Raw genomic sequence first — 12,500 nt, 5'->3', positions numbered from 1 at the left:
TAAACTGCCATCGCGGGTCTGAGTGCTGCGATTAATGAACAACATGTATGTAAACACATAAGCTCTGTTCGTAGTTTTGCGAATTTTCAAACTTCAATTAAACATCTTTGTGATCGTTGTCGAGTTTATAAAACCCAGCTTGAAGTGCGAATGCCAATCACGAAATAACGTGTCCCAGTTGCTTGCAAAAACAACCTTTCGGTTCATTTCTCCGGCGCATGGTTTGCCACTGAAATCTCCCGACTAAAGAAAACATAACTTACTCACTGGGCATAAATGGAGTCGCAAAGTTATTCATCATTTCATCAATTACATGCAATTGTCGCATCGACCGCTGTGGCCAAGACACCTTCAAAACAGGAGGGTTCGAAATGATCCGAACAGATGTGACAGGGCTGGATATTCGGCTAGTTTTTTCTTCTAAATTCGGATGATCCATTCTTCGAGAAGAACTTCATTTTAAAGAGGGAAACGATGAGAGTTCTACTAGAACAGCCCACAATAGCGCACTGAACCATTTTTCAAGTTTCCCGCGTTCAAGCAAGTGAGCGCAATGACGTCACGCATAGCGCCCAAGCCTGCTATAGTACAGCCAAAATGGCGGACTTCCATCGAGTGACCAATACGGATCTCCCTGGCCTCATAAAAACGTCAAAATGTAAGGAACCCCTCAAATACTCGAATATTTCCTTTAACTAAGTCAGGCACGACAAATTTGGCGAAGGAAAAAATATTTCATTTTTATCTTCAGTTCTCCTTTAAAAGAAATAATACATACATATTTATCAAGCTCTTTAATAATTATTGATGATGTTTAGTGGTTATCTATAATGAGCTATTTTCGAGTTGCTGTTTGTCTCGGTTTCGAAGTGAGTCTTGGTTCTCAACTATTGTAAGGGAAATGAGTTTGATTTGCATAAGAATACGCAACTCATTTCCATTTGAATGGTTGTGCACCAGGACTTGCTTTGAAACTGAGGCATGCAGCAACTCGGAAATGAGCTATTAATCACAAGCATGCATAGCAATAAACGTTTTGGTCATACTGTACCCAGTAAAACACACTTTTGACCTGTCTCAGAAGCAAGAGTAGTAAAAGACATATGTGACATTCCACAACTTGCTAAAGCAAATCAAAAAACAAGTTTGTGTATCTAAACATCCTGGAACAATAAGAGCATTCCACCAATAGTATGGTGGTTTCATTTGTTTTTCAATGTTTGTACACACTGTGTAGAACAAGTGAACATCTCTTGCTTGTTTCATTGATAGTCTCCTTTGCAGCTGGTTTGTCAGTTATGTGTTTGCAGTAATTTAAAGATGATTTCAAGTCTGTACTGCACATGTTCTTATTCATTTAAGGGGGTAGGTAGCTCTTAACTACCAAACTGTTGCTATTGATCCCTTCAAATAATCACTTCTCAAAAGAGAAAGTGCTGCCTTTGTAATTACACCTTCAAATGGTTAGACTCTCTAGTCTTCTCGGATAAGGACGATAAGCCGGAGGTCCCGTCGCACAACCCTTCAATGTTCACAATCCTGTGGGACGTAAAAGAACCCGCACACTTGTCGTAAAGAGTAGGGCATGTAGTTCCCGGTGTTGTGGTCTGTCTTCTTTGGTGTATCATGGTTGGGAGGGTAAAATGGTGGTTAACCTCGTAGGGGACCTATGTCCTATTGTTGATTCCACCATGTATGTATTCATACTCGATCAGTAAATAAATAAATAAACAAATAAATACCTTTTTACTCTACAGTTACCATTTTCTGTCAAGTGTGTTCAGTCAATGAAAAGTGATGGGAATAACGAAACTTGAAAAAGTTAATCTGAGTTTTTCAAGTTTCAATCCATTTCGTCCGTGTCATTCATGGCCATAGACAACCGCAAATAGTTTTAATGCACATATTCAGTACTTTGTAGGAAAACTGCAAATTTTTTTAAATGTTGTAATGTTGGAAACATGCTTGGGTTCAGATCCAAATTACGTGACAGATCCCCTTTAATGGGCTCCTGCCTCCTGTTAGTAATCCGATTTTGGCAAGGGGGCATAAATGAATTTATCATATGACCCGTACGGCACCGCGTGCGCTTTCATTGTAAAACTATTGAGAAAATGCCCGTATGAAGCCCGTACGCATTAGCGCGAGCGGGGCCGGAAAAAGTCGTACGGCCCTGTTAGGAACACGTATGGCCCCGAGCGATACAATTTTAGAGGATTTCGTCTCGTCTAACAATCCATGTAAGTTTAATTTACAATCAGAAAGCTAACACAAACAATAAATTAGATCAATTTTCTGTGCAAATTTGTCTCTTTTTTTTGTAAAAACTTTATCTTCTGTGCGCCCATGAAGAGTCTAAGGAGGCCATTATGATAAAATGCTTATTGACCGTAATAAGGCACGGGCCTCGCTGCCCTCTGCCCTTGCGTCCTGACCTCGAGCCAAATATTTTCCTGTCCGTTCATCTCACTCAGTCAATAAGTAAATATTATTTGCCTTCAAATGAAAGTTTTTATGTTGCCTACTTGGTTAACGTTTACTTAAGTAACTGTTGGTGCATTTATTTTTCAGGTACGTGCGTGTATTGCTGCCCTTCTTCTAGACACGTTCAGGTTTGACCTTCACGACTGGACAAAATAGTGTGAGATGGTACCATAATCAGTAGACAGTCAGGAACTATTAAAACGATAGAAAAAAAAAATTAAATGGACTAGGCTGCACAGTAAAATTACACGTAACAGCCTCGTTTCGCCGTTTTCAAAGCGGTTCACAATAGTTGTTTTCTGAAACTTGTTCTTAGTCTGCAAGACTAGGATCAGGTTGGATCAGGTTGTTCAATAGATCATCCAAACAGTAAAAGTAGAGGTCGTTGAAAGTAAAACAAACAATCCCGAGAAATCGTCTCAAATCGACATAAAAGTCACACAGGACAAAACTGACGACACACATAAAAGCTCGCTGTGAGAAATTTCAACTCTTGTACATGCAGTTCGTAATTTTGGCTTCTAAAACGAGTTAATATTTTTTTCCCATACAAATCCTTATAGTTTCTGCTCTTACACAATGCGTATTTGCCCTGCCAGCTTTGGCTACCTTTGAATTTTCTCCAAGCTTCGTAAGAAAAATTGAATTGCACTTCCGTATTTTTGTTTAATACTTGTTTTCGTTTGCTTGCTTTTTTGCTCTCGTTCGGCCGACTGCTTTGATTGCGTCATAAGGTCAAAATTAGAAACTATCCCAAAACCTTCGTCATTAGCGGGCCAGTGGAGCACCACTGTTACCCATCGATGCGGATCGATGCGAGAAATCTTGGTTTTATAGCCATGACTTCATCGACCGTCCGTACGTACGTCCATCCCTCCATGTATGCCAATGTAACCAGTATCATTCTAGTTTACAGCATACATCTTTGATATTGAACATCCATGTTTTGATCAATTGACACCTCTCAAAACAAGGTGTCCGCTGACCAGTATCACGTGGCAATATCGTGGGCTGAGGCTTAGCGATCACTGAGGTCAGCATTTTTTCAAGTTGACCGCTGACCAGGGACTGGTTTTCGATTGGATTGCAGGCTCAACCCAGGCTAACTCACCTAAACATAAGCGAGGCTTCATTTTTCGCGCGCTTTCTGTGGTTCGACGCAGCTACACGGCCATACTACATCAACTATGGTTCTTGCACAGTCAACGCTTTTCGTGTTTAGGTGGAAAACGGTTTGGAAGATGTTTTCTTTCTGCATTTTTCGCTGGTTTCAATCCAGTTTGACATATCATGATAGCTGTGGTTCCCAATGGTGGCTACGCAGTTATTCAAGTCAAGCATCGGATGGATATAAACTTAAGGCTTAGTGTTTATTTTCAATTTGCTTAGAGCTGCTTTTTTCTCTGTATTGCAATTTTTGGCACATCTTTAGAAGCTGTGATAAGGTTACATGATTCCTGGAGGACCTATGTGTAGAACGAAAACGAAAGGAGAGCGAAAGAGAACGACAACGACAAAACAGAGTACCAGTAATAGATCATACTTAGTGGAACAAGTTACTGAGTCCACAAATTCTTTCCTTGGGCAATAAACCGTTTGTTATTTTTACGGATGCGTTATTTAAAGTGGATGCGTATTTTTAAAGGTGGTTTAATCGGTTCCTTCCTTTGTTCAGGAATGAAAATCAAATTTTTATTGTCAACTGGAATTACATAACAATTATCTGTACTCTTTTGGACACAAAGAAAAAGTTGATTTGTTTGTTTTGCTCTAAAATGCGAGCGAACAAGTGCTTTTGGAATCCGTTTGCCCAACTGGTTTTCGTTGTGCCTCGAAAGTGACAAGAAAATTTTTCCCTTACGTTATAAACGCTTAATCGCAATGAGTTCTCGTAAAATTAGGGGGAAATCTCACTAGCTTGTGTTTTCAGAAGTTTGTTTAAAGCACCTAAACGTTATTTAAGTGTTGGAGCTGATCTTGTTTGAAGTTCGTCCTTTCTTGGTTGCATTGCCGTATTTTGCCGATTCTTGTTCCAAGCCAACCTGGCGTGTTTCAATGAAATACATCAAAATGTGAATGATCTCGTTTTCAGAGATAACGTGGAATAAAGTACATCAGTAAAACTCTTCTTTGACCTTGAACTTGATACAACTATGACCAAAGAGAGAAAAGAAACATTGCAGCGCTTCTTTCAGGAAAAAACTACCCGATGCTGAAGCAGACTGGAAGCAATTGAAAAGTGTTCTATTGGATTCTGCAAAGCATGTTTTTGGAAAAAAGAAAAGAAAACATCACGACTTGTTTGATGAACATGATGAAGAAACCCAACAAATACTTAAAGAAAAGAAAAATACTAGAAAGATGCATTATCTCAGGGATAAAATACGACAGATAAAAACGATTGGTTTCAAAGGAAAGCCGAAGAGGCAGAAAAATACAGTCAAGAGAAAAATCACCGTGAATTCTATGCTGCACTAAATGCTGTCTATGGCCCAAGACCCAGAATCTCACATCAAATCAGATCAATTGAGGGAGAATTAATTTCATCTACAGAAGACACCAAGAAAAGATGGGTAGAACATTTCATAATCTTCTTAATCAACCTAGTCATTACCACCAATATATAGTTAATGACATTGCACAACTGCCAATAATAGACAATCTGGATAGTCTGGATGATAAAAATTATCAAGGCCCTATACTCCAATGTAAAGGCAAACGTTGTTGTTGAAGGAGAACTATCAGAAGCTTTTAATTATGATGGCGGTGTGAAGCAAGGGTGTAACTCTTGCCCCCACCTTGTATGGTATTTATGCAGCTATTCTACTTCAGTTATCATTTAATAATATCAACTCTAGCCACAATGTAAGAGTTCGATTTCGTTATGACGGAAATCTGTTTGATCTACGGAGATTAAAAGCAAAGTCTATAGTCAAGTATATGTACATAAAAGAAGCTCAATACACTGATGATATAGCCCTTTTCAGCAACAGTGCCGAAGGTCTCTAGAATCTTCTCTCAGCTTATTATCAAAAGAAATGGGTCTACAGATCAACACATCTAAGACTGAAACAATTAGTATTAGTACTCAAGTAGATTTTCAAGTAGACAATGTTAAGCTTCCACGAGTAGATCGTTTCAAATATTTGGGTAGTTATGTTTCCAAAGACTGTATGATGAATGAGGAAGTCCACGTAAGAATACAAAGTGCCTCCTGCGCCTTCGGCCGTCTTATAAAAAGAGTGTTTGACTCCAGAGAACTGACAATTGAAACTAAAGTTAAAGTGTACGACCAATGTATAATCCCCTTTCTACTATATGGCAGCGAAACAACATGGACCCTTTATCAAAAACATGTGAAACAATTGACAATAATTCAACATCGTCACCTCAGGTCAATACTTAGTATTAATTGGAACCATTTTATCTCAAATGAGGAAGTGCTTGAAAGAACAAATGTCTTGGATATAGAAATTAAATTGCTCAAAAACGTCAAAAACCGCCTACGTTGGATGGGTCATATATGTCGTAAGAACGATACCAGACCAGTAAAAGAACTGCTATTTGGCGAGTTGGAAGGTTCTAGAAAACTGGGTAGTCCACTTTTACGTTACAAGGACACGTGCAAAATGGCTCTGCAGCGTAGTGAAGCTCTAAATGAATGGAACTCTGTAGTGAATGGTCGCAACAAGTGGAAGAACTCATACAAAATGTGTGTAAAGTGCACAACCAGAAAAGAAAAGCTGACTACGAAAAACGACGGCAGAAACGTAATAAATGCCAACACTTAAAAATCATAACTGCAACTCTTTATACATGTTTGTAACTGTGTTCTATATCCGTATCGGATAACAACGGCGATATATATATGACCTTGAACTGACAAAGTTTTTTTTTTTTATGGCTTCTAATTTTAGCGTGATTACTATTCGCTGGCTATTGACAGTTGACTCTGAAATGGCTTTTTCCCTTTTCCATTCACTCGCTGAGTGTGTGCTTGTTTTAAAAGTCATGCGGTTCAACAAAAGTTCATTGGCAAACTGGTGAATGCCAAAGTAAATTTCACTCGAAAAACAATATCGTACTCATCGCTTTTTTTAGCGTAAAATCTACCGTGGAATTCACCAGTTAGGCAATAAAACATCAAAACAGGGACAATTCGAAACCTTTTATTTTCACTAACCCTGCAGGCAGTAAGAATAAATAATCAGGGAGCTCAGCTTTTAGGCTTGGCTAAATCTATATATTATGTGTGGTGTATATAAATCCATTACCATTACCGTTCTTTAAAGAGTTCTTTACGAGTTGCCTAACAGGTTGCTTTGCTGCTCCCGCGTCTCGTATAAATTAGGAGACTCAAAGCACAGCCTGGTCATTTAGCCGTTTAATTCTTAGGTGTTTCCCTTGTCGCTTTGCTCGTCTTGCAGCAGATTCACGTCAGTTACGCGACAGCCGCTTGACATTTCATCACCTATATCGTAACCACCCTAAAAAGGTTTACCATTTCGCCGGAAGCAAGCGTGTTTTTCAGCCTAAGGGCGAATTTTTGTTTGCTTGATTGCTCGGAAGACGTCAACTATCATTTTGGTTCTTAAGATTTTTTAAAAGTATTTTAACGCATTATAAATGACAATAAGAAGCGTTTTGCATTTCTCTTCCACCCCCTGTCCCCCCCCCCCTTCCCCCTCACGTCTCTGTATTTTCCTGTCATAACAGTAGTTCTTTTTAAAATGTCATCAATTTTTACATACGTACCAAAAAATTTAAACCTCAGCTTAAAAGCACTTATCTCCGGTTACTGTAGCATATTTCTACTCCCCCCTGGATGGGATGCTAGTCCATCGCAGGGTTACCCCCAGCATTAAATTCGCCGGCACCCATTTATACACCTGGGTGGAGAGAGGCACCGTGAGAGTAAAGTGTCTTGCCCAAGTACACAACACAATGTCCTAAGCCAGGCCCGAACCCGGACCTCTCGATCCGGAGTCGAGCACACCAACCATGAAGCCACCGCGCCTCCCAAAAAAAGTGTGTCGGCAGAGAGTGCCAAAAACTAATAGACAACCCGGTTGTGTCATTCAGAGTTTTGTCTCGTCTGGTGGGAAAACTCTCAACTTCAATACAAGCAGTATTTCCAGCCCCCCTTCAATATCGTTTCTTGCTGAGGGCCAAAAACATGGCTTTAAAGAAAACCTAGACTTTTCAGTCTCTCTTAAATCTAGATCAGGCTGCTCAACAAGACGTTCTCTGGTGGAGGGACCATTTTGCGGCCTGGAATGGCAAGTCTCTTCCAAGGAGGAAAGAGGATCTTGTGATAGAAACCGATGCATCAAAGCTTGGGTGGGGCGCATCTTGCAATGGACAAAGAACAGGGGGGTTCTGGGCTCATCAAGAACGGACAATACCACAGCCATTTCGTACGTCAACAGAATGGGTGGAACACCCCCCCTGTTGGCCAGCTTACTATATGAAATCTGGCAGTGGTGTCTCCAGAGATATATCACTCTCTGCCCAACACATCCCTGTCTTTTTTTTTTAACGGTATAGCAGACAATTAATCGAGGGCAGACAGGGACTCCTCCGACTGGAAACTAGACCCAACAGTTTTCGTTTGTTTAAATTCCTTGTGAGGTCCCCTGGAGGTAGATACTATTTGCGTCATATTTTATTGTGATTATCAATTTTATTATATGTGCAATACCTAAAACCCAGCAGAGGTGTCACAGCAGACTCTGAAATTGTTAGCTAAATCTGCTATGACTCACTTTTTTATAGTTAAGTGTAATGAACAATTAGAGAGCTTTGCTATTTTCAACTTGGTTTAAAGAATAATGGTTACTTACTTCTCATGTATTATTTAAATCTTCTGACTTTCCTGACCTCATGAATGAGTATTTTCAATTTCATCCATAGGAAACAATTTGGCTTCCAAGATACCAAATCCACCGAAACAATTCACAGCGTATTTGCCAAGCTGAACTTTGCTATTTCATTCTTTTCAACCCTGTCTGTTCACCTGAGATAGAACTTGAGATAATGACCACCCCAATGAATTAAGGATACATTCTTTTCCCACTCGCATTCTAAGATCAGCAGAACAGATTATTCAATTTGCAATCTTTATCTTTGGTCGTAACCAAGTCATTCGAAAACGGCGTATATCCTCGTATACCTTTATAGAGGACGTTGTTTTGGAGTAATCAGTGAAATACTGATTTTGATGTCCAACATTTCCAACTTTTGTTACAATTCGCAATGATCCTACAACAATCGGTAGCATTTGCATGTACGGTTCACATATTTCACATTTTTGTAATTTCTCTTTTAATATCCTGATATTTTTAAACTTTCTCATTATCCTTTTCACCAACTCTCATATCCCCTGGTTCAGCAATATCGACAAAAGCGCAGTTTCGGTCCTGTTTGTTTTCAATTACAAGGTTCCGCCTTCTAACCTCAGACCGGACATTGTGGTTGTAGGCTTTTATTCTTATTCTCCTTCTTCTTCTTCTTCTTCTTATTATTATTATTATTATTATTTATTTTTTATATTATTATTATTACGTATAATTACAATTGCTCCTAGATTGTTTTCCTGTGGCAGAATTATAGCGGATAACACGACATGACAAATTTACCGGACGGGTATGCTTGAATACTCCCTGTTACAAACTGTCGAGAATGTAATGTCTAAAGCATACCGCTTTATGTTATGATTTTTGAATAATACATTCAATACATTACTCAGGACGATAAAAGACATTCGAATATCTCAGCTGGGCAATAATGCACATTAAATTGGTCGTCAATCTTAAAAACGCGGTTTTTGACAAAGGAGAAAGGGAGCCTTTCCGACGTCGTAATCGCACGGGCCGCCATACCACTTTGAAACATTAGGGGAGCCAGAGAACTTGATGTAAGCACAATGATACCCGGCTTTCGGCTCATCGTTGGCCCATGCGTTATAACGTTTTTTATTCGTTTTCTCTGCTGATATACCGCCAAACCAACGCAGCTCGCCTTCCTCTCGCTTAATACCAAGCCTAACCCAAGGTGCCGGAGGGGTCAGCGTCATCAGGCCAGCAATGAAGGTGTTTTCCTGCTCCGATTTAATTATTGGCAGGTCTGCTAACGCTAACTTTTTCTTGCATTGGTCTCGAGCAACTTGCAGTTTTTTGGGTCGATGTGCAAGCCGTTTATAGCAATATTTGTCATTTGCCACCCAGTCTTTAGGACAATCTAAAAACGAAATACGAGCAAACAAAATTGTCATAACATTAATGATGACACGGCAATATCTTTATAGGGTTGTTGAGTGGGGATTGGATAGTCACCTGCAACTTAATCATCGTAAAAGAGGAGTCGCTTGTACCTTGTAACTATCACTAAATGAATCTGCATAATGGGGCTCTCATTACCTCTTCTCTTGCCTGAGCAGTCTCGCCCGTCTCCAACGTATGCCTCCTTACAAGTGCAGTTATATGAACCAACAGTGTTCTTGCACATCATGTTGACATGGCTGCAGTTGTGTTTTCCTGTTAAACACTCATCGATATCTGGGAACACAGACAACAAACGTGTAAAATATCATTTTACTTTCAATTGGCAATAAGTCACTGTCCACAAAATTATTAGACACTGTATTTTGTACTCGTGCCCAACCTTTCTCACCTTTAACTAGTCTTTCTCTGAACACAATTTATGCGGGAAGATTATATTGGTATTTTTCGTGTAATATACACTCTTAAGAAAACTCGAAAGAAAAAGATAAACTTGCATTGAAAATGGTAAACATCATTGCTTGCTTTTATACACCACACACCACACAGGTGGTGCTTTCTACCTGTACTGATTGGCTAGATCTGAGGAAGGAAGCTGTTATTATTCGCACGTCTCCAATGCAGCTGAATGGTATATACTATAATAAATGCTAACTTCAGTGACTGTCGATAATTTCCACTACTTCGGTGAATAATTGTGGAAAAGTATGAAATACAAGTCGTTACTTGTACGCGTTTTCCGTCCCCAGTGTATCCAGCTTTACATGTGCAGATCTACGAACCGTCTGTATTATGACAATCGGCAAAGAGGAACTTTTTACATACATTAATATCTAGGTTTTATAGAAAGGACGATGTCCAACGTAAAAATATAACGTTGATTCTATTGTTTCTACGCAAATCAAGTGATTGTGTTAAATCATTAAAGCAAAATTGGCTTACGACATGGGGACGGCAGGGAACTGGTTGAACGTTGGCCCCTGATCAGATTATCATAGTTGCAGATCAATCTCAAGATACTTTCGTAAATGGTTTGAACCTCATATCATAGTTGCACAGTCTTGGGAGGTCTGCTAACAAGTCAAGAAGCTACACGAGTTGCAAAATTGTTGAGACACTTTCATAAAAAAACTCCTTTTCTAGCTTCCAATACCCGCCGTACCTAGAATTTAAACCTTTCCCACTTCCCCTCCCCTCTCCCCCTTTCAATATTAAGTTTTCAATTTTTTTTGTCTTTCTAGCAACACTGATAAGGGGAGAAGAGGGGCTGCAGTGTGAGAGATAATAGGTAAATTAATAACGCCCCAAGAAGGTGAAATGTTTCCACTATTTTTGCAACTTGTTGTCTGATTGATTGCAATACTTTTGCCAGTCCGGATTTGAATATTATAGGGAAAATTTTCAACGTAGAAAAGCAATCGTTAGATATCGTATAACGTCTGAAACATTTCAGACGTTTCCACGCGAAGTGCAAAGCACATTGTACCAAACACGAAAGTGCTTGGACTTATCATAGCTAACAGAAGGCCCCGTACCAAATACTAATGAGAGCAAAGTATTTTGCACTGCACTACACATGGCTCGTATTATGTAACACAAAACCATTTATTGTGTTCCTTGGTGACTGACGTCAACGGGAATGGTGATGCAGTGAGAGAGATAATAGGTAAATTAATAACGCCCCAAGAAGGTGAAGTGTCTCCACTAATTTTGCAACTTGTTGTAGTAGAGTCCGCTCGACTATCGCCTCCTGTGACTCTTACGCTTCTTTCCTCCTGTGTGCAACCGTAACTCCATAGTACACGCCGAATCGTGTAATATTTAATCAAATATGCTAGTTTTAAGAGCATCAAATTTCCAAGGGCCAACTATCAGACCGATAGTTCCGAGACATAAACACTCTATTGTCTTTATTGTTCACTACTAAATTTTCTTCCGCGCGCCAGCTCAAAAATCATGTTGAATTATTTTCCACTTTATTAGACGAAAGCCGTGTCAGCCAATGTAAAATTTGAAAAAGAAAACAAACAAAAACCCTCTTAATACAATTTCGATTGTTTATTTTCCATAAGGCCGCTTGTTTACAGAGGTATTTTCAGCGGACGACTACTATCCATCCGGGTATTTTCCTCGGACGGGCACTATGGGCTGATAGTGTCTCTCCGCGGACGAACACTATCGCGTCACGTGATCAATTTAAACCAATAAGAATCGGAGAAAATTTAGTGGTGAACTATAATTGTTAATAGCTGTTTAACTAATACGTCCAGAAATGCACGTAATTAGATGCAAACTGATAAGAGTCATGACGAGTCCCCTTCTTGCTCTCCTCCTCAACTTTATCATTATTCAGTCTTTTCAAGGATTTAAGGCAACTACTTCCCAAAATTATTCCTGAACTCTGCTCGTCAAGTAAGATAAACAGCAGGATTTACTGTTACCTGAAAATAACGCAAATGCTTGGACTAAAGGGGACACTTCGCGTTGGATATCAAATTTGGACGTGCATCTAATTTTGTACATTCGTGTGCCAGCCAAAGAGGATGGGATATATTTGACTGTTATTGTTTTAAATGAAGGAATAAAATTTCTTGTAAACGTAAAGAATAAAAGACATCTAGAACGACGTCTCACCTGAGCAGTTTCGTCCGTCTCCAACATATCCTTCCTGACAAGTGCAGTTATATGAGCCAATGGTGTTGTTGCACACGGCCACGTGGCTGCAGTTGTGTTCTC

At 39.5% G+C, this 12,500-nt stretch overlaps 1 protein-coding gene across 4 annotated transcripts in view; it reads right to left on the bottom strand.

Moving 5' to 3' along the window:
- Positions 1–8,155: 8,155 nt before the first annotated feature.
- LOC137982394 (protein kinase C-binding protein NELL2-like) overlaps positions 8,156–12,500 on the bottom strand; it is a 46,003-nt gene continuing 41,658 nt past the window's right edge. For all 4 annotated transcript variants that reach the window (XM_068829512.1, XM_068829513.1, XM_068829511.1 and 1 more), the window contains 3 exons: positions 12,399–12,500; positions 9,903–10,040; positions 8,156–9,723 (listed from right to left, as the gene is read on the bottom strand). The exon at positions 12,399–12,500 is cut by the window's right edge and continues 21 nt beyond it. In XM_068829512.1, the coding sequence (XP_068685613.1) occupies positions 9,296–9,723; positions 9,903–10,040; positions 12,399–12,500 (668 nt within the window). In that variant the 3' untranslated portion in view covers positions 8,156–9,295. The remainder of the gene's footprint in view (positions 9,724–9,902; positions 10,041–12,398) is intronic.

The sequence above is a fragment of the Montipora foliosa genome, chromosome 13, assembly GCF_036669935.1.
Source record: "Montipora foliosa isolate CH-2021 chromosome 13, ASM3666993v2, whole genome shotgun sequence".
NCBI classification, from domain to species: domain Eukaryota; kingdom Metazoa; phylum Cnidaria; class Anthozoa; order Scleractinia; family Acroporidae; genus Montipora; species Montipora foliosa.
The sequence above is the reverse complement of the archived record's forward strand: the minus strand, read 5'-3'. Positions and strand labels throughout refer to the sequence as shown.